At 40.0% G+C, this 23,352-nt stretch overlaps 1 protein-coding gene across 1 annotated transcript in view; it reads right to left on the reverse strand.

The window, feature by feature from the left end:
- Nucleotides 1-23,095, reverse strand: part of LOC124977466 (attractin-like) — a 94,194-nt gene extending 71,099 nt beyond the window's left edge. The window contains 7 exon segments of the mRNA XM_047541025.1: nt 1,646-1,814; nt 3,079-3,284; nt 9,502-9,550; nt 9,553-9,629; nt 14,686-14,799; nt 16,463-16,546; nt 22,572-23,095. Coding sequence (XP_047396981.1) covers nt 1,646-1,814; nt 3,079-3,284; nt 9,502-9,550; nt 9,553-9,629; nt 14,686-14,799; nt 16,463-16,546; nt 22,572-22,966 — 1,094 coding nt within the window. The 5' untranslated portion in view covers nt 22,967-23,095.
- Nucleotides 23,096-23,352: the final 257 nt, after the last annotated feature.

The raw sequence follows: 23,352 nt of genomic DNA on the forward strand, positions 1-23,352 counted from the left end.
CTGTATGAAGGGCTTATTCTAGTCCTTACTCTCCTTTTTCTGGTAAGAACTTTCCATGAGATATTTACCCTTGATATTTTAAAGTAACAATGTTTCTCCTTGCGTTTTCACAGGGGAGGTCAGCTGTCGGATGGTTCTACTTTCTCAGTTCTGGAGCTCACTCTTTGCTGTTGCAATGGAATGTTCCCGCAGATGGCAGTTCACCTGGTGAGAACACCTGGCTCTGTTCCTTTCTCACTGCTATCTCAACCTTCGCTCACTTAGTCTCCACTGTCCCTGTCCTGTTCAATATGAATTCTATCCCCAGCATTTCTCCTGCAAAGAAACTGTGCCTGGGCAGTTAAGAAAGAAAGGGGGAGAGAGGGAAAGAAAGAGATGAGGGAAGGGAGGGAAGGAGGGAGAAAAAAGAAGGAAGAAAACTTTGGCTGCTTTATTTTGAGAGTAAATCTGGCACAAACCGCTCCAGCATCTTCAAATCCTACTGTGGATGCCTTGAGTTTACTTGGCTACTAGCATATGCAACATCTCCCAGTCCCAGCTGTGACTCTCAACGTGGTTTTCTGAGCCCATGAGTGAGTAACTTCCATTCTGGATGCTATGGGTTTCTCGCTGCTGCCTGCTGCTTACTTCTGCACAGAAGCTGACACCACACAAGGCTTGTAGTTATCAATGGTTCAGCCCCACACAGTCAAGAAACCTCCACACCAAGTTTTCTTACGGGTGTTGCTCTTGTATTTGTGGGTTTTTGTTTTTGTTTTCTGTTTGATTTTGCAGTACTGGTGATTGGACCCAGGGATACTGTACCACTGAGCTACATCCCCACCATTAATTAATTAATTAATTAATTTTTTGAGACAAGATCTCAATAAGTTGCACAGGCTGGCCTTACACTTGAGATCCTCCTACCTCAGCCTCCTGCCTACCTGGGATTATAGGCAGGAACCAGCATACCTGGCAATCATGTATATTTGATTTTGCTATTTAGTTGTTCTATGTGTTTTAATGACTATTTAGGAGGATTCAGAAACCATGTCACCACTGCCATATTTCCAGAATACCTTAAAGAATAGATGCTGGTGTTTTACAATTTTCACTAATAGCAAAGGCCTAGAAAATATTTCATGGTCACAGAATCACTGAGTAATTGTTCATAAATTTCTTATGAAAGTCAGTCTCCATGAAACTATTCATTCAATTAAAATAGAGAGTAATTCCCTATTTATAGAACCTATTGTATGTACCTAAAGCAAAATATCAAGAAAATTCTCTCAAAAAGATAAATTATTGCATGCCAACAAATTCTTTCTGGATTTCAGCTTCAATAACTCAACATATTTGAAAAAGTTTGGAATACTTTTATAAGAAATATTTTTCATTAACAGAGAATTTCCAGGCAGGGGAGGGGGGAGGTGCTGAGGAGTAATACTGACCTAATTATATAGCTATATTGTGAGCATGCATGAATATGTAATAAAAACCCCTTCATTATGTACAACTACAATACACCAATTTAAAATGTGGAAAAAAATCCAGAGATTTTCCTTAAGTGGTAGAATTATTGATGATATCTTTCTTTTTGCTTGTTAATAAATTTGAAAAAAAATGCAAAACTAAGCTTCCTGCAAAAATGTTTAAAACAACTTACGCTAAAACCATGCTGTAATCTGAGTGGTTGAACATATATCCTCCAACAATCCACATTATGTTTCCATTGACCACAGCTTTATGAGACGCTCTGGGCAGCTTTAAGTTCGAGTATTCCTCTTGAGTCCAAAATGACTGGTTAGCTGGCACAGGAACTGAACATCCAGGGCCTAATAAAACATAACAAATTAGCTTCACTAAATGCATCCTGAAAGCTTACTTCATTTCAAGTTTTAATCACCTAAATGCAACAATTTTTTAAAAGAACACATAGTTTTTCCTTAAGCATTGCATATATGACATATCTCTGTTTTTAATTTACTCAAGGTATTGGCAAAGAGTAATCCCTAATTCAAAATCACATCCTTTCTAATGTTGACTTCACCATAACCAGGTTAGGCTTTTTTAGCCAGGCGTGGTAGTGCACTCCTAGAATTCTAGCAACGTGGGAGGCTGAGGTAGGAGGATAACAAGTTCAAAAACAGGCTCAGCAATTTAGTGAGACCCTAAAAACTTAGAGAGACCCTGTCTCAAAATAAAAAATAAAAATAAGGCTGGGGATGTGACTCAGTGGTTAAGCGCCCTGAGTTCAAGTTAATTTTTTTTTCAAAAAAAAGAAACAAAACAGAACCCTGTGTAAACAGTTCTCAGGGTAAGACTATGCAAAGGAATTATTAATTCAAATTGAAAAACCTAAAATGTAACAACTAGACCTGGGAGTGATAGTAAAAACTACCCATCTTCTAGTAAAGCAAAGAATTCAACAGATGTAAGAGACAGAATCTGTTCTTGGAAGGTCTGGTTTCTGCTGCACCTGTTGCAAGATGAAAGGTACACAAATATTCCAAACGTTAACTCCTCAGTATCACCAAACCTGACAGACGAAAGCATTTAAACAAACACATTTCCTTTCAAAATGAAAAGGTTCTGAGGAAGGAATAGGTATATAAATAAAGTCATCAAATCGACAACTGCCCTTAGCCTTTAAGGAATCCCCTAAAGCTCCTTTAATAAGCTATTTATGCAGATAATGCCTTTAGGTGACTGCTTTAAGTTTTCATTGCACAACTGACAGCAATTTGCTCAGAACTCAGAGAAAGTCTTAGGGGAAATGACATTATCGTCAGCTCTTGCCCCATCTCCCAGCTTGGTTCTCTGCTATGTCCTCTTATGGCTGAGACCGAGTTCTCCAACTTTCATGAATGAGCCGCACACAATGTGAAACCTCTCCACAATTCTAAGGAGACCATAACCACATATGTGTGACATTGAAAGATTTGTAAGAAACTGGATTAAGTGAGGAGAAAGCTTACATGCCTCCTGATATTTGATGAACATAAACTGTACAGATGCTAAGAATAAAGTCAACTAACAATGTACTAAACTGGGAACAATTTGGAAACTGAAAGAAAAACAAGAGAAAGAAGTTCCTACCCTGCCACTCAGAGAAGCAGGAGCATCCTCTGACATCACTTGAATTGCAGATGCCTCGATGAGGAAAACCACAGTTGTCTGTACAGTAAGGAATGTCACACGAGTCACCTTTCCAGTTTTCAGAACATTCACACTCCACACTGCCAGTACTGTTGCTGGTCTTACATTCTCCTCGGCCTGAGCAATTATTTGGACACATGTCAAAACTATAAAGACAGGGAAAAAACTAAGTCAACACAAAGCAATACATCAATGAACTTAGCAGAACTTCCTCTTACGTAACACTTAAGGATTTCCCTGTCTCTTCAGCTCATTCAGAAGCATAAATGCAGTGCTTACCACTCAGTCCACAGGGGTCACTCCACACAGCACAGCTCAAGCATGAGAGCTCAAACGCACGCACCCTGGTGGAGTCTCATGAGAACAGGGCAAGAACAAGTGACTCATAAAGTTAAAGAAATCACAAGGAGAGAAGAGATTTGTGCACATTTGTCCAGATTTGGCTGCTCAAGCCTGGGACAACCATCCTATTCTTCTCGGTAACCCTCTAGATGCAAGAGCCACACAACTGCCAAATTCACGTTTGCAAGTGTGGGAAGGAAAAGGACAAAGTTCCAACCACACGCTCATGGTACATAGCCCTCTGGACCGTCTCTGACAATTTGTAGAACTTATGATTATTGTCCAGAATGTTATATTTAAAATTCTTTAGTAACTTAACCCATTTCAGATGAATGAAGCAGAACCATATAACTTAATGTATGAGTTTAATTATTATTTTTTTAGTTGTTAATGAACATTTATTTTATTTATATGCAGTGCTGAGAATTGAACCCAGTGCCTCACACGTGCTAGGCAAGTGCTCTACCACTGAGATACAACTCCAGCCCATTTGAGTTTGTTTAATTATAATGTGTTTCATAGTAACATGGCTTAGGATAACTATATAGATAACACCTAGAAACAACATAAATCAGGGAAAAGTAGGTGAGATAAATGAACTATTATGGTTTGGATACGAGGTTTCCCCCAAAAGGTCAGGTGTGAGAAAAATGCAAGAACATTCAGAGGTGAAATGATTAGGTTATGGATTAATCCACTGATACAGATTAACTGGGTAGTAACCGTAGGCCAGTAGGGTGTGGTTGGAGGAGGAAAGTCCCTTGGGCGTGCCTTAGGGGTATATATTTTGTCCCTGGTAAGTACAGCCCTGTCTCCCTGTCTCCCTGTCTCTCTCTCTCTCTCTCTCTCTCTCTTTCTCTCTCTCTCTCTCTCTCTCTCTCTCTCTCTCTCTCTCTCTCTCTCCCTATCTCCCTATCTCTGGTTCCTGGTGCCATGTCCTGAACTACTTTCCTATACCATGACCTTCTACCATACCATTCTGCCATGATGTTCTGCCTCACCCCAAGCCCAGAGCAATGGAGTCAGCTGTCGGGGTTTCGGCCGGACCCCTGGCCCTAGGTGGAGCCTGGCCAAGATGGCGCCTGGCAAGCTGCCAGTGAGGTTGAAAAACTGCTATTCTGCACGTATACAACTAACTTCACCTTGAGGAAGTCTCAGTAATTGGTCAGGGCCTCTGCATGATTCTTGCGTGATTTTTAGGTGCTTCAAGTTATACCCATATACGTCTATCTTCTCCCCACATATCATGAATATTCTAATTAGTTGATATAACCTATATAAGTGACAATAACTTCCCAAAAGGGGAAGAAATAAAAAGAAGAATCAGCTGTTAATAAAGAAGCTTGCCACCCATCACGTCTCCGGGTCGTTCTTGCTGGCGAGAGCGACAAGTGGTGCTGAACCCCGGGAATCTTACGTGCCGCGGAGAGGTGAGTGAGGTGAGCAACGATCCGTGAAAGTGTGCACCCAGATCTGTCAGTGGACAGGGAAGTTTCCTAGAGACGAGAATATTGTGATTGCGATAAAGTTCCTAGGAACGAGAGGTTAAAGTTTCCTCAAAAAATGGGGAACGAGGTTGCTAGATGTAGAATGGAAGGTCCCTTGAAAGAAATTCTTAAAGCTAACGGCACTTCCTTAAAGACAAACTGCTTGGGCATTTTTAAAGCAGGTAGAGGAGATTTCACCTTGGTTTCTGGAAGAAGGATTGTTAACTATCCCACAGTGGGAACACCCGGGGGAAGATTTAAAGCGCTGTCCGGTAACGCTCCCAGGGACGTTAGCAGTTTGGTCATTAGTCAGAACTTGTTTACGTTCCCCTCGGGAGGCTTTACAAAAGGCAGTTGCGCAGGGAGAGGAAGTGTTAGAAAAGGTAAAAGAAGAGTCACAAAAGGGCTCTGTTAGCACTCAGTCAGATTCTGATGAGAGCGAAGAGGGACTCTCAGAAATGGAGTTAAATAAAATTAGTGAAGAAACAAAGTGTTCTCAAGCTGGTTCAATTAGTCAACAGGCATTAAGGGAATTGGAGGGCATAGGGCAGCAGCTAGAAGACAAAAAAAAGGCGTTACAAAAAAAAGAGTTACTCAAAAGAGTTGAGCTTACAAAAATATGCAGTGGCGCAGTGGAAAAAAAAAAAAAAAAAAGGAGAAAGTACAAATAAAACCACAAACAGAGCACAAAGAGAAAAATCAGTTTAGGGGAGGGTCCCCCTAGGCAGAGAGCTCAGCAGCTCCATTCCTTAAAAGTAGTAAAAAATAATGTTTTGTGATTTTCTGCATTCAAACCTAACCTGATTTCTCAACCAGGTAAAAAAGGGGTTAAAAAGTAAAGTCCTGGGTGATCCTCCCTCCCCCTGCCACATTGGAATGTGACTACAGCGTCTCAAGGAGAAAAGGGGGGTAACCTAAAGATAAGAAGAAAAGAAGAAAAAAAGTGTCCGTTTTAAATTCCTGGGCCGCTGCATAAAACTGACTTATTCTTCAGGATTCTTGTTTTGTTTTGTTTTTTTTTCTTTAATGCTGTATTTTTGAGCTCATAATTTTAATCCTACATACCTAGGTTAATGATTTTATTTTTGATCAGTTCTATTTTTTATTCAACTGAAGTTTTTTAAACAGCTGTTTCATTGCAATGAACATTCACCTATAAATTACAAGGCCTTTGATTTTGTGTTATTTGTATGTCGTACTGTCTGGTGTTATGTCTTATCTGCATCAAAACTGAGCGCTCTTAAAATTAAAATTTAAAAATGGATCCAAATACTTTTATTCACGTGATTTAAAAGGGTTCAATTTAAATTGGGTAAACTAATAAAAGTAAAATATTTTTAAAAATAACTTGCAAGTTTCCAGGTGGTCAAACTAATGAAATGTTAATGTTAAACAATGTCTAATATCAATTGCTTCTAGGACTTTTCTTCAGCAGGAAAGAGGCAACAGATCCTGTTCAGGACACTTGTCTGATATCTTGGTTTTTATAAAATAAATAAATTGGAGTTAACATGTATGGGATTACTCAAATGTGTTTGTAGAGACGTCTGGTTAATTTACAAAGTTGAAATGCTAATTGTTAAATAACATCAAGTACTTTTAACTCCTCAAATTCCATGGGGTATCATACTTAAACATTATTGGTGTTTTCATAGGTTGGTAAATAAAAGGGTTTACAATTACTTTATGTCCTCACTAAACTAGAAACAAGGTTACTAAGAGTTATGTCCTAACAAGTGGAATTCTACATATAAAGGGTCCCAAAAGTTTCAACTGTGTTTCAATTAAGGGTACTATAAACAACAAAATATTTAATCTTATTAAAATAGGGTGATTTATCTAAATTCAAAAATTTCATAAGAGTTGCTTCAGAATGTGAACAAAAAGGGGTCGACAGATAAAAAAGAAAAAATAAAAGGTTCTGGGTTTAAAAATGTATTTAATAAAAAGGAAAAGAAAATGTTTCTGGATAAGAAAGTCTGTGTGTAATAAAGGACAAGTTTCAACAAGTCTATGTGTAACTAAGTTGGTTGTATGTATGTAAATCAGCTAAAGCTATTTAAGGTTTTTCCTAAGGTGAAATACTAATGTTCTGATATAAGCCAAAGTTTAATCTATATGGTAAAATGACATGGTAAAATGACAAGGATTTCTTAGAAACACCAATTCATTCTTAACTTTGTGTCTCTTAAGTTTTATTCTTTAGAACAATTGTCTTAAAAATAGGGGTTTATACAATTATGGTTAAGCAACTGTCAAAGATTGTACTACGTTATAAAGTCTAAATTTTTCTTTAAAAACTAAAATTGGTAAGAACCAATTCCTCACTAAAATTAAAATAACTCTAACCACAGATGTACCTTATAACCCACAAAAACAAGGTATTGTTGAACATACACATCTCACCCTCAAAAATGCTCTTTATAAACAAAAAGGGGGAATAGAGGAGACCTTCAGGTCCCCTAAAGATAAACTTTCTCTTTGTCTCTTTGTTTGGGGTTTTTTTTTTAACTCTGGGTAATAAGGGTAACTCGGTGCTTTACTGGAGCTGCGGCTCAGTTTGTGTGTTTCCACGGAATAAACTAATTTACTACCTCTTTTTAGTCTCTTAGGAGGAACAGTTCAACTATGTAACAAAACAACTGCTTCTCTCAATTGTACTTCAGATTTGTGCTATCTCTCAATGTTAAAATGCTTCTAGGTTCCTGCTGGCAGACTTAATGTGTGTTCCTACCTTCCTACCAGTCCCAGTCTATGTTACAGATGATGAATTGCCAGTATTGCTTTCTAGAAACAAGAGAGACTTTGGAATCACCGCAGCAGTCATTACCACCATAGTTGCATCAGCAGCCGCAGCAGCTGTAGCCTTGACGACATCAGTACAGTCAGCAACTAAGCTTAATGAAGTGGTCCAGCAGACAGCTACTGCTCTGTCTACTCAACAAACAGTAGATCAACACATGAAAGCGGGAATTCTCTTGGTGAACCAGAGGGTGGACTTACTCCAGGAACAAATGGACATTTTGCAGGAACTGTTAAGCGTAGGATGCATTTATCACCTAAGAGGACTTTGTGTTACACCCATAGCTTATCATAACTTCAGCTATGCAGCAAATTTGTCTAGAATCTTGTCTGTTCAGCTACGTTCCAACTGGTCTTATGAATTTGATAATCTTACAGTTATTCTTAGATCTCAAATTGTTAGCCTTAATGCTACTAGAGTTGATGTAGCTCCAATGTCTGAAGTGCTAAATTGGTTATCCTCCTCTTTCAGTTTTATTAAGCAGTGGGCTGGTATGGGAGCATTATGCATGCTTATGATCATTGCTGTTATCTTCCTCTCACGCACTATCATGCGTGTGCACCAGAGTCAAGCGAGAGATCGTATCATCTTCCATCAGGCCATGGCTGCCCTAGAGGCCGGCAGCTCCCCACAAGTGTGGCTCGCGAGGCTGGACCATTGACCAGACGGGTAAGGTAGTAGGTAACGCCGTACCAACCTAAGACAGGAGCTGTAGCATGCTCTGCAGTTATCCGATGACGGGTAAGGACGGTGGTTGACCACTCCGCCTAAGACAGGCTTGGTCCCGAGCTTTTCTTTTAAAAGAAAAAAGGGGGAACTGTCGGGGTTTCGGCCGGACCCCTGGCCCTAGGTGGAGCCTGGCCAAGATGGCGCCTGGCAAGCTGCCAGTGAGGTTGAAAAACTGCTATTCTGCACGTATACAACTAACTTCACCTTGAGGAAGTCTCAGTAATTGGTCAGGGCCTCTGCATGATTCTTGCGTGATTTTTAGGTGCTTCAAGTTATACCCATATACGTCTATCTTCTCCCCACATATCATGAATATTCTAATTAGTTGATATAACCTATATAAGTGACAATAACTTCCCAAAAGGGGAAGAAATAAAAAGAAGAATCAGCTGTTAATAAAGAAGCTTGCCACCCATCACGTCTCCGGGTCGTTCTTGCTGGCGAGAGCGACAGTCAGCCATCTATATGGACTGAGACCTCTGAAACCATGAGCCAAAATAAACTTTTTTCTCCTCTATGTTGTTCTTGCCAGGTCTTTTGGTCACAGCAACAACAACAACAACAAAAAACTGACTAAAACATGTACTATCAAGATACTTTTATACTACAAATTTCTTTACTACTGAGTACATGGAAACTACTGATAACATTTGTTAAATTGCACTTAGTAAAACCCCCTGATGTTATTATCTATTAGCAGGAAAACACCCCTTTCCTCCAGGAGAAGTTCAATAGCAGCAACACCTGGGTTGAAATGGTGGTTCCCACGGCTTACGCTGGGAATTTGTTTAACCTTTTCACATCATTTTCTTCAGTTGTAAAATAGGCAGAAAAACAGCGCCTGAACCTCACTGAGTTTTTAAAAGAACTTTAAATGAGAAAACCCATAAAAACTGCTTATTGAAATGCCTGGCACAGTGTAAGCCCTCAATATTTTCATTATTATCATTAAAACATATTGTCTTTTGAATAAAATCACAAAATTAGATTTAAGTATCTTACTTGTAAGTGATATTAAATCCAGTCAAATTATAAGCAGCATCACTAAAAAATGCAGAAGGGCATAACCTGATGTGGCAACCACCTCAGGGACCGTCTCATCGCCATCTCTCTCAGGAACAATGAGGCCACTGAAATGAAAACACATTTCTTATAGCACAATATCAGTCATATTAAACTGTAGCAGAGACAATTCAAAACTGGAATTCATCTTTACACCTTTAGAAAGCACATGCAGGCAGAGGGTGAAGTCCTAGGATGGATGCACACAGCTACTCTATTAGCTGTCTATCTTTTGCTAGGTTTCCTTTATTCTGGGTTGCATTTCTAATAAAATTTGAAATCAAAGGCTCTATTTTTTATACACCATCTTATAATTCTCTAAATTTCCATGACATAAAGTAGTAAACATTATAAGTTGATGAATGACAAATATGTAGTACTGGAACACAAAATATTGTTAAATGAAATATTTATTTACATAGCAATATGAAGAAGCTAGATAAACCCACAACTCCAACACTATTGGCATTCTGATGCATTTGCTTTCCCTAATTGATATCATTAATATTTTACATTCTATTTTGCACATTACATACCACAGGTATTTCCTGTCACTAAAAGCTCCCTAAGCTCTCCCAAGGACTTCAGAGGCCAGCACATAACATTTTAAATAAATCCAAGTAAGGAAGAAAATGACTGGGTCAAATGTCTTGTTTTCCACGAAAGATATGCTAATTTGAAATCTTAATCTGTATCAAACCAGATTGAAAGGGTCTATCCCACCTCACACTACCAAGTATGATTGCCCATTTTAAGTTAGTTTTGCTAATTTATTAGGAGACTTTTGTGATTTTGCATTCTTCTCTGCTCCTCAGGTTAATAACTTTCCTATGTCTACTTGCCATTTGCATTTCTTCACATGCTCTGGGCTTCCCCATTATTGATTCACCTCCCCCACCATCACATTTGGCCAATGCCTAGATCCTTACCAAGTCCCATGGAATCTGCTGCACGCACTCCCACTCGGTGAACAAACATCTCTAGCACTCTCCCCTTCACTCTCTCGCCCTCAACCCCAGTCCCTTCCTAGAGCACACACCAGGTAAACTCCCACCTCAGGGCCATGACCATCTTAAGTGCTCATTCACTCTGACCTAGTGATTCTCTTTGCAGAGAAAATACTTGTTCCTGTTCACAAAGGAAAATACACAAGAATCCTAACTGCAGCACCACTCGGATGACAACAGGTTGAAAACATCCAAGTGCTCATCCACAGGGAGCTGATGAACCAGGCGCTGGGCCTCAGGAGTTCACCTGTGCACCCTGATGGGACAGGAAGGAGCAAAACAACAGGCCTAGAATATGTGTACATTGACCTGAACATATAAATATGACTGAAGACTACATAAGCATGGAGTAAGACAGGAGGGGATGGGATTTCCACTTAATTTTTAACATGAAAACAGCACTCAGGAACCCAAAGACTCGGAAGGCACCCCAGGGGTGTCCAGAAAACACTGACATATTTTCTACCAGGTATTCAGGTAACAAATGTTTACTAAGCTCTTACTACACATGAGGCACTGTTCTGGGTACCAGGAATACGATAGTGAAGAAGACAATGTTCCTACCCTCAAGGAGTTCAGTTAGAAAAACAAATAAGCCCTGATACCCTCACACGCATGTGTGTGTTCTTACAATGCCATGAAAGGAAACGGGGCAGAGGAAGAGAGCAGGAGATGCTGGATCAGAAAGGCGGTCGGAAGGGCTCTCGGAAGATGGGTCATTCAGTCAGAATCCTAAGTGAAAGTTTTGCATCACCATGTTTTCATTTGCTTTACACAGAGGTCAAGCAGACTTGATTTGAATGCTTGGGACCACGTGTGTTTCAAATCTCAGATTTTGTCAGAATTGGCAATATTTGCATATACATAATGAGATATCTTGGAGCTAGGACACAAACAGAAACAGAAAACTGATTTGGGGCTGGGGTTGTAGCTCAGTGGTAAAGTGCTTGCCTAGCATGTTTGAGGCGCTGGGTTTGATTCTCAGCACCACATATAAATAAATTAATTAAATAAAGGTCCATCAACAAATAAAAAAATGTTTAAAAAAAGAAAACTGATTTACATTGCATGTACACACCCCATACACATAACCCAAAGATAATTTTATACAGTATATTTAATAATTTATGAAACAAAGTTCCATGATGTGGAATTTTCCACTTGTGGCATCATGTCACTGTTCAAAAACTTTGCTGGGCGCCATGGTGCACATCTGTAATCCCAGCGGAGGCTGAGGCAGGAGAATTGCAAGTTCAAAGCCATCTTCAGCAACTTAGCAAGTCACTAGGCAACTCAGAGAGACCTTATCTCTAAATAAAATATAAAAAGGGACTAGGCATGTGACTCAGTGGTTAAGCACCCCTGGGTTCAATTTTCAGTACCAAAAAAAAACAAAAAACAAAAAACAAAACTTTTATGTTTTGGAGCATTTCAGATTTATGGATTAGGAATACTCTATCTGTACCAGAATGTTGAAGGGATAATTACAAGGCCTCCTACAAACAGGTATGTCAAAAACAATCTTCCCATGAGAAATACAGGCACATTCCAGAAAGGATCTGGGAATGCAGTTGCAAGCGAGAGGTCGTGCACTCTCTGCTAGCCCAGCACAAATTTTAGGATCAAAGAGACTTGAGCTCCAATCCTTGTTCCACGTCACCAACATCTCTGAGCCTCAATTTCCTCAAATGCACAGTGGGAGAAATCCTGTGCAGCTCACAGTGACATCATGAGGAACAAATTGGTCAAGTATATGGGGCTTAAGCCTCCCACTAGGAGGTGCTCCAGTGATAGCTGGCGGCCTTCTTCATACGGTGGGGACATTTAAATATGCAGGATGAATGACTTTACCAACCAGAGAAAGTGGATCAGCTTTCCCACTGTCAGGGAGGGTTCGCTACTATTTGCTTCATAAACTTGAAACTGTGACAGCTTTGGAGTGTGTGGATTTCTCCCAGTGTGAAAGCAAAATGACTGGTTTAAGACAAAAATGAACTTTTACAGAGTAAATGAACAAACGGCCTCTCTCAGCACAGGAGACAAAGGAAGGCCTGTGGGTGAGGAAAGGGAGCTGCAGGAGTGCCCCAGCTGTCACCCTGTGCAGCTCCCACCTCCCTACCCCTGCCCCTAAGGAAGGCAGTAAGTGCAGGTTCAGCCTGGGCTACAGCCACTTGTTCAACCTGAGCAAATCAAAAACGGCCTGCTCTCAGGTTGCTCATGATTTTATATTCTAAACACAGACCACCATTGTTTAGAACCAGTTGTGAAAATCGCAGAAGTAGACCGACTGAGCCCTGCTTTCAGAAGGCCTCTGTTCGCAGTCTAACAACTGCCTCATCACTAAACCACTTGCTTTAAAAAATCATAACTCTAGGCTGGGGAGATAGCTCAGTTGGTAGAGTGCTTGCCTTGTAAGCACAAGGCCCTGGGTTCGATCCCCAGCACCCAAAAAAAAAAAAAAAAAAATCATAATTCTAAAAGGAACAGTGTTCTTTGGAAGAATGTTCCCAGGGAGGAAAACCACTTTCCTTCTGCATCACCACCGCCTCTGCATCTCCTACCCACGGACCTAGCAGAATGCCTGCACTACAAGGTGCTCCACACGTGTACCTGTGGAATACCCAGCAAAGTCACAGTGATGCAGAGCACCAAGAGTCTTTAAGATAATCACCCTGGTTGTTCTCACATTTGTATGGCAAATAAATTCTGATTTTTTCTAAAACTCTAATATATAAACTATAAATGTGATATACCAGTTCAGAGTCAACTTAAACCTCTCCACTCTCAGAGACAAAGCTGAGAATGTTTACATCTGGCCCTTTATAGAAAAGATTTACCAACCTCTGTTTTAGATTAAAGCAGGTAAAAGAGCTGTGGCAATTAGAAGCAATACCTAGACTAGATCTTGTACTGGAGGGGGAAATTTATATAAAGTACATTTTGGGTCTGCTGACAAAGTGTAATAAAAGCAGTTGGTTGAACTGTTGTACAATGTTAAAATTTTTGAAGATGAAAACTATGCCTTAAGACTTAAGCCTTGGGCTGGGGTTATGGCTCAGTGGTAAAGCCCTTGCTTACCATGTGTGAGGCACTGGGTTTAATCCTGAGAACCACATAAAATAAATAAATGAAATAAAGGTATTGTGTCCCTCTTCAACTTAAAAAAAAAAGACTTTTAAGTCTTCCTCAGACACAGCAGTGAGTGTCTGTATTCCCAGCTTCTTAGAGGTCGGCAACAGAATTGATTGAGCCCAGGAGTTTGGGGTCAGCCTGGCCAATATAGTAAGACCCCACTTCTTTAAAAAAAATTACTTATGTCCCTTAAAAATATCTCTATTCTTTGAAAATATATACTAAAGTACTTAAGTAAAAAACAATAAACAATGCTGCTGCATACTGTTTATTAAAACTAAGATACCAAAGCAATTCAGAACATCCCATATAGTTGGTGAGATTGTTTTATTTAACCTCTAATGTAGAATGTACTTGTTGGAAAAAAATAACAAAAAATGATTATTATTTATTAATTATAAATAAATAAGAGAAATAAATACCTTGTTCTTAGCAGGTAACCACTCTTCATTTTATGTGTATTCTTCCAAAAATTTCCCTTGTCCATAATAACACACACATAAATACATATACATGTATATTAATGCAGATAGACACACACACATACAAACACACACAAACCATATTTGAATTCAGCAAAGAATTCCTGAAGTCCTATGTAACAACACATAAGAACAAGATAGACATGGTTTCCAATTTTAATTTTCACAAAAATATTATATTCAACATACTACTCAAACATTTTTCTGAAAAGGTAAACCTCACCCCCACCATAAAGAGCAGGTAAACTTGGTAATACTATTACATCTTTAAGGATCAGCAAAATGGAAGAGAGATCAAGCACTGTGCACAGAAATTGACCCACTAGTCAGAGGAGCCAAGTCAGGACTAGCACATAAGCAACTGGACTCCAAAACTACAGGTTCCATGAAGTGAATGTGCTATGTGATATTAACAGTGAATCCAGTAAGAATGCAATGTAGAAGACAGGTTTAAATTCAGAAATAAAATAATGATGACTTACTACTTATATGACTGAGCTTACCTAAAGGCAGCAATTAGGGGTGCATAAATCGAGTCCCCATCATAAACATATAAATGGTCCCAACTACACTCTGTAGCAAAATGATTAAAACGAAGTCTCATTATTCTATTTGGCCTGAAAAAGAACAAAAACAGCAATTTATAATAATCATCAAAACCATTAAACATTGGAGAAAATAGAAACTTTTAAAGAATTTACAAGAAAAGACATTAATAGTATATAAACAGCATTCCTTCATTTGTCAAAGACTTACTCAGTACTTACTACGTGCAAGAGGACATTAAACATGCAATGGGAAACAAAACAGATGTGATCCATGACTCTTGGGGCTTTACAGTCCATTTAGCAGTCTGGAACAGCCAGAGTCTAACAGCCTCTGAACCAATGCATTAGCCCTTCCACTTGTGCACTTTCTTTCTTATCCAACTTCAGATTCCACACTGCATCATTCACAAACACACCTGCCAGTTCTCCAAACTTCCCTGCCCTCTGCTTGTATCGCCTGGCAAAAGCCCTCATCTATGGGAAAACATTTATCAGCTTTGACCGATAAATGTTTTCTTTGGATTGAGTCCAAAGAAAACAGCTGTACTGGAGATGTTATACCACCAGGCAGACGGCTTCCAGTACCCATCTCTTGGATTCTGCCTGCAGTCCTACTACTAACTCACCCTCCATCTCCACAATCACTAGTTTTCAGTGATTATTTCAAACCAGCCAATTCCACCTTCCTGCTTATGCTCAGCTTTGTAGACAAAAATCCATGAAGTTCTCATTTCCCAGAATAAACCTATTTTTCCTTCCATCTCTCAAATATTTACTATTTCCCTCTTATATAAAACTTTCCCATCTACACTTAAATCTGCTTAAGTATGCCATATTTAACAAAACAAAACATAACAGTCCTGATGTACCCATTAAAAACATTTGTAAAATGTGAAGAATGCCACTTTTCCCACAAGTTTCTTTAAATATAAGGAGTTTTTTTTATCTCATAAAAGTGACATTTATGCTAACATATACTGGGTTTATACTTGTTGCTTTTAAATAAATTCTTAAATAGTATTTCTTGGTTTTAATTTCTAAAATGGTAAGTATAGATAAACACAAGTTAATTGGAATCCTCAAAGTTGAAGAGTATAAGGAGATCCTGGAACTAAAAAAGTTTGAGAAATATTTCTTCCATGAGAAATACTCCTTTGCATGAAGGGAAGGAGAAAAAGGAGGGAAAAGCTGGAGGGACCCAGGAGATCCAGAGAAGGGACATTAAGGCAAGAGTGGTTATTCTGATTTTTCTGCCATGACAAAAGTAGGTATTTTGGAAAATTACAAAATATTATAATTTATAAAACTTTAAGCAAACGGTTAAAAGTACTTTAACAGGTTTTTAACTATTGCAGTTGAAAATGTACAAATTTCTGGTGCATACAATTTTTTGTAGCAGTTTAAATCAATCTGAAATTTGAAAAAAATCGACAATGAAAATTAAGGTGCTGAGGCTATAGCAGTGGTAGAGTGCTTGCCTAACAAACACAAGACACTGGGTTGAATCCCCAGCTCCCCAGCACCGGAAAAAAAAAAAAAAAAAAAAAAAAAAAGAGGAAGAAAATTTCAAACTTAGAATCATTCACCAAATGAAAAGTTATCAAATAAAACATATTTTAGATATTTATGCTACAATTTGGTAATTTCATTTGTTGGAAAAATAATGCCACACTGAGCTCTATCCTAAATAAAAAAACAGAAATAAAAAATGAAGTCAATCATTACTACTTACTGTCCTTCAATGAGCCATGTGCACTTCGTTTTATATTTATAATAACCAGGTCCATCTGTTATAAACCCAGAAGATCCAGTTAGCCTGTAATTTAAATTTTTAAAAGTCAATCTCTCAGAATTTCAGACATTAATATCTTTCTTAATTCTCAATACAATGCAAATTAAGCAGACTGGGTACATTAATGCATACTGGAGTATGCATTTTAAGCACTCTTATCTCTCCAGTTCATTTATCCTCTTTCCCCTTTCTATTGAGTCTTCAGTTCAAAGGGACTGCCAATACACGGAACTACCACTTCTTCACTATTAATTACTTACCATGAACACGTTTCACTTTCTCACTTACCTGGTTAAGATTCCATGGTCCATCACAACAATCATATCCTGAAAATCTCTCAGCTTCCTTGCAATTCTCTCCTTCTGCTATGCTTGCCTGATACAGAGATCTACTTTTCTTATTCTCCAAACCTTTATTTTGAGAAAGTTGGTATCAAACTTGCAAACTTCCTACCTTAGCCACCCAAGTAGCTGGTATTAAAGGTGTGTATCATGGAACCTGGTCAGTGTTTGTCTTTTGATTAGTATTTTGCCCATTTACATCTAGGTAGTTATTTATAATGTCCAGGGTTAAGTTCTCCTTCTGTTTCTCTTTGATCATGTGAACATTTTTTAGGATTCTGTACTGGGGTTCTCCAGAGAAAAAGAACCAATAGGATACATGGAGTGAATTTTTCAGGGAAATTGGCTCATGCACTATGGAAACTGAAATGTACCATGATAGGCCGTCTGCAAGCTAGATAATCAAGGAAGCCAGTGGCAGAGCTCAGTTCAACTCCAAAGAACTGAGAAGCAGGGAGGTTGATGGAATAACTCTCAGCCAAAGGACAAAGACTTGAAAGACCTAGCTTGTATAAGTCCTAGAGTCTGAAGATCAGAGAATCTGGAGTTCTGATGTTTAAGAGCAGAAGAAGATTGGTTTCCAGCTCCAGGAAAGCAATAAAATTCACCTTCCACTAGGTGAGGTCATATAAATTTTCCTTATTTAGGCTAGCTCTACCACTGAGCTATATCACCATATTTTCTGGGTATCACTTAACCCAGTCAAGCTGACCCCTAAAACTAACCATCACACGTTCCATCTTGATTATTATTATTATTTTTATTTTTTTTGCATAGTTGTTTAAGTGGTTAGTAGAATATAAACATGTACTTTATAATAATCTATTTACTAGTAACATTTCACTACTTTGAGTGAAGTATAGAAACGTCACTTCCATTTAGGTGCTTTTGTCTTCACATAAATATCATGTTTAGTACCAGACAGTCTTATATTTTTATTTGATTATCAAATATGATTGCTAAGACTTAGAAGGAAAAGAGAACCTATTATTAAATATACCCATATTTCTGTTCCCCCATTGTTCCATCTTCCTTCCAATTGTTTCATTGTTCCTTCCTTTATCATTTCCTTTCTGATTAAAAAATTTCCTTGAGTCAATTTTTAATGGTTAAGTATACTAGCAACAAATTCTCTTTTAGCTTTCCATGATTTAAGAACGTTTTTATTTCCCTTTACCTCCTAAGGGACAGTTTCAACAGAAACAGAATTTGAGACAGTTTTATGCCAGTTCCTCCTGCCTCCCATGGTTTCACATGAGAAACTTCCTGTCATTTGAATTGGTGTTCCCTACAGGCAATGCATCATTTCTTTCTGGCTGCTTTTAAGACAGATTCTTTGCCTTTAGAATTTAAGAGTTTAATTATGATGCATCTTAGGATGAATTTCATTGAGTTTTATCCTTTATGGGGCTTTCACAGCTCCTTGTGTCCTCAGGTTGGTTTCTTTTGCCATTATTTCTTTCAAATACTCTTTAAGCCCTAATCTCATTCTCCTTTCTCTCTGAAATTCTAATTATAAGAAAGTTTGCTCCTTTTTTCCTTTTTTTTTTTTCCGGACAAGGGATTGCACTCAGGACCTCCAGTATGTTAGGCAAGCACTGAGTTACATATAGTGCTTTTTCATTTTATTTTGAGACAGGTTCTCACTAAATTGCCCAAACTGGTCTTGTTCCTCCTGCTTCAGTCTCTCTATTAGCTGGAATCGCAAGCTTGAGTTACCAATATCTTCTTTCTTAAAAGATATTTTCATTGGACACAGAACTCTAGGGTGACTTAAACAATGTTCATTTCTTTCAGTATTTGAAGAAAGCTGTGCTACTTCCTTCTAGCAACCATAGTTTGGGGTGAGAAATCTGTTGTCATTTGAATTATTTTGTCCATTAAAAGTAATGTGTCAGTATTTTCTTACTAACTTCAAAATTTTTTTCTTTTTCTTTAGTTTTCAGAAGCTGGAGTCGGTGTGTCTTGGCATCTGTTTCTTTGCATTTTTACTACTTGGAGTTTACGTACACTGTTGAATCCATAGGTTCATGTCTCTTGTCAAATAGGGCACATGCCTATAATCCCAGCTACCCAGGGTCAGAGGTCAAAGGATCTCAAGTTCAAGCCAGTCTTAAAGTTCAAAAAATAAAAAGGGAAGCTGGGAATATAGATCAGTGGTAGACCACCCTTCAGGTCAATCTGCAGTCCCACAAAAAAGAGAAAAAAAGAAACAGACCTATAACAGAAATTATAAGACAGGATTTATATAACTCATAAGCTTTAAAGAAATGACTTGGGCTGTGGTTGTGGCTCAGTGGTAGTGTGCTTGCCTAGTATGTGTGAAGCATTGGGTTCAATCCTCAGCACCACATAAAACTAAACAAATGAAATAAAGGTGTTGTATTCCGCTACAATTAAAAAAGAATTTAATGACTTGATGCTATTGTAAGTCAGAAATGCATTCGTTTAATACCCTTCAGTTTAATAACAAAGAAGTTAATAGTTAAATCAAAACACATAACTCTTTACCCCCAAATATCTTCAACTGAAAGATTTTTTTAAAGACTTGACAACTTCCTCCTGCTTTCATTTTAAAAAATGTAAATACCAGAAGGCATGTATTATAATATCATCAGAACCAGTTATAATTGTTTGTCCATTAAAAAGCACTGATATCAGCTAAAAGAAGTTCAAAGGGAGTGTCCTCAATAGCTAGGGGAGCTCATTCACTTACATGTGACACTATTTGAGACAATAAGTGTCAAGAGTGTCTGTTCTCCATTACAAGCAGTTCTCTAATCCTCTGGACTGTTCATGTGGACACAAGACCAGTCTCTCTCCCTGGCAATACCCCTCTTAGGTGGATACCTCCAACACTTATGAGTGCCATGTGCATACCTAAGACCACCCCAAACTCAGTATGTACAAAATTCGACTTCTCCTGGGTCTCCAGGTCTGTTAATAATATCACTGAATCACTCAAGGTAGGATCTAGTTTTCGTTCCCTCACCACAATCCTCTCTCTTCTCAAAAGCAAACCATTTTCAAAGAAAGACCTGTCCGTTTTACCTCTGCAACACCACACAGCATCTAGCCCTGCCTCCATTCAGACTGCCTATCTCAGGTTCTCATTACTGATGTTCTGACTCATGCTAACAGACCCCACTTAGAAACCCCCTTGGACTCTCATGCTCAGTGAGTCCACCTACTCTGAATACTACAGGCAGAATGACTTTCCTACAAATGCCCCTTCCCACTCTGGGGGGTCCCACTGCCCACCACCATGTCCCAGATTTTCAGAACGTTAAGGACCCTCACTTGACTCAATCAACCATTCACCTGATCCTGGAAGCACCTCAAGTTCAAAATGTTCTAGCCTCACCTTCAAAACTATTTCTGCTTTAACTATAATCTAATAGCCTATAACATCATGAAAATAAGAGTGAATTATGCCATCACACTGTTCTTAGGTTAAAGGTCAAAATTCTCAATCTGAACAACAGATCTCCACTACGCCTGGTCCCACCAATCTGTCCAACCTTGTCATGCTCCCTTTGTTCCAGTCACCTTGCCACCTTGCCATGATCCCACTCATCACCAAACCTCTGGACATGATGGCCTCTCAGTATCCCACCCTTCAGGTAGTAGGATCATCTCACCCTTCAGATCTCAACTCATTTACCCAGTGACTAACCTCACCCCATTCCAAAACAAGTCAAGTCCTCTGCCCCCTGTTCTTCACCTAACAGCCTTAAACAAAATTACTATAGATTGACTGTTGCATTTTTTTATTCCCAAACTGGAAGGTTAGCTCCACAAAAGCAGAACTGTATCTGACTTGTTTGCCATTCTGTCTCACAGGTGTGGTGGCACATGCCTATAATTCCAGCTATTTGGGAGGCTGAGGCAGGACAATCCCACATTCAAAGGGCCAACCTGAGCAACTCAGCAAGACACTGTCTCAAATTTAAAGAATAAAATAGAAAGGGCTGAGGATATAGGTCAGTGGTAAAGTACCCCTGGGTTCAATTCCCAGTAACCCCCCCCTCCGGCACACACACACAAAGAAAAACAGGAGCCCTCAACAAATATGTGCAGAATTCAAAAATCAGAACTTCCTAAGTAAGTAATAAAACTAGCCCACTACACACTGGTCCTGAAGTCACTTGGTTTCTGTATTCATTAAAATAAAGCTCTCATATGCTCCATGTTCTTTGTGTTCCCTAGAAGATCTTATTCCATGATTTGTATCATCCCAAAGTTCTCCCTCACAACTCTTCTACAGAGGCACCAACAAATCTTTCCTCCATAACCCTGTCTTCATCCTTCCTTCCATCTGGGAATTTTTTCCCCCAGTTCTACATTTCCAAATTCTACTTAGCCTCAAATGCTCAAATCCAGTGGTACCTCCTCCTTCAAGTCTTGCTTCCTTGCAGGTCCCAGCTAGTCATAACCCCTCCATCCCTAAGTTTTCACAGGTTCTCCAGTGCTTCATTCAGGTCTCAAATCAAGGGGCCTCAAAAGTCATGGCTGGTTATAATTCTCTATCAGATCAACCTGGTTCTATTTTGGTGATCACATTCACCATTAGCTGAAATGATCTTATCATTCCTTCATTTATTTACTTGTTAACTGCTTGTCACCCACATTAGAATAGAAGATCCCTGAGAGTAGGACCCAATCTGTCTTGTTCGCCACATTTTGCTACTCCCTCAGGTCAGATGCGGAAAGTACTCAGTATCTGCCAAAGGCTTGATGACTGTAGTACTTATGACTAGGATTTTTGTGTATGGATCTTCTTCCTCTTTCTACTTCCAAATTCCTTGTGGACTAGACCAAAGTCTAAATGACTTTAATCTTTAACTTTGTGTATTGATCTTCCTCTTTCTATTTCCAAACTCCTTGTGGAATAGGCCAAAGTCTGACTAATCTATTTGTGTGTCTTATCCAGAAATCTTTGCACAACTGAAACAAATATACATAACTGCTGATTAATTAGTGAGTGATCTCTCTAAAGGGTACTGCCCCAAACCAAGCCAATTCCGAACTCCATATGCTCAGAAACCAGAGCAAACAGGAATGGCTTTCCATTCCCTCTCCAGGAAAGACCCTGTTCTAAATTGCCACTGGCCAGTGAGTTTCTAAAGGCTAGCCTCCTCACTTTCCATTAGTCAACAACCACTTGGTCTTCTATCCCTAAAATCTCATGCCTTTCCTTTTCTTATCTCCACCAATTAATCACTTCCAGGACCCGGCTTCTTCAGAGCATCCCAAACCTCCAACAGTTGGGGAACTCATTAGGACCTAGGGCAAAAGGGAAGGTTAAAATGAATCAAAATTTTTAAAAACTGAACAATTTTTAAAAATGAAGTATTTAGTTAAGAACTGGCTCACTCGCCTTTTTCGTGGTATCTCGTTTATCAAAACTAGGCCGTTTCCAAAACTGACTCTGATAGTTTTTGGAATCCGAAGCATTCTTCCAATTTAACCCTCAGCACCCAAATACTTTTGGGATACCCCCACCTTCCTACCTCACATCTTTTCACCTTACGCCACAGGAAAAAACCCAAGCCAGAGATGGTGATCTCCAAGGATCTCAAATAGAGCAGGGCCGCCCTCCCTCCCCACTTTCTGTCCCGAATTCATCTCTGGGCTGGAGCGGTCTCAAGCGCCCCTCACCCCAGCCTCCCCACCACGCCGGACCCTCCAACACCACCCCAACTCACTTGAAGCGGCCCCCGCAGTGCTGGCATTGCTCGCCCACCCAGCCGGCGGGGCAGACGCACTGGCCGGTGCCAGGGTCGCAGCGGCCGCCGTTGACACAGAGCGGATCACAGTCCTTGGCCTTGGATGCCAGTGAGCCGGATCCCGACGTCGCCGCCGCCCCGGCCTCTGCGGGAAGCAGCAATAGCAACAGCGGGAGCAGCAGGAGCAGCAGCAGCGGCGGGAGCACCACCAGCAGCCTCGGGAGACGCAACCCGGACCTCAGTCTCCGGGTCCCGGATACGTCTTGGTCCCGCTGCCTTCCACCTTTCCTGCCCAAAGGCGCTGCCATTGTCTCAGCCGCTGCGGCCGCTGCCAACATCTTCCCAGGGCTGGAGACCGCGCCCGGCGAACGCATACAGGATCACCGCCCGGCGGTGCGGGCGGGGCGGGGCGCACAGTGGCTCCTGGGATCCATCCGGAGGGCGGGACCAGAGAGGCTAGCAGAGGCTGATCGTGTGCCTGCGGACCCTCCCTCCGCTACCGAGGCTCCCTGCCTCTGAACTCTGCCTGTCGTACTAGGCGGCGGCGAGGTAGAGGCCCCGAAGTGTCTCCCTTCCCATGACTGCTCCGAAGCCACGCCGGTCTCTGAGTGTGGTCCTTCTAGATACCCAGCAGCGCTCCGCACTCACTGCAGTTGCGGGGCGAGAACGCCCGGGAGGCTCCTCGTGGTGTGGTGTCGTCCTGTAGAAGAGAGCGCTGCTCGTGTCTCTGAAATTGCGACAAAATAACACGTCGACTAAG

The sequence above is a fragment of the Sciurus carolinensis genome, chromosome 2, assembly GCF_902686445.1.
Source record: "Sciurus carolinensis chromosome 2, mSciCar1.2, whole genome shotgun sequence".
NCBI lineage: Eukaryota > Metazoa > Chordata > Mammalia > Rodentia > Sciuridae > Sciurus > Sciurus carolinensis.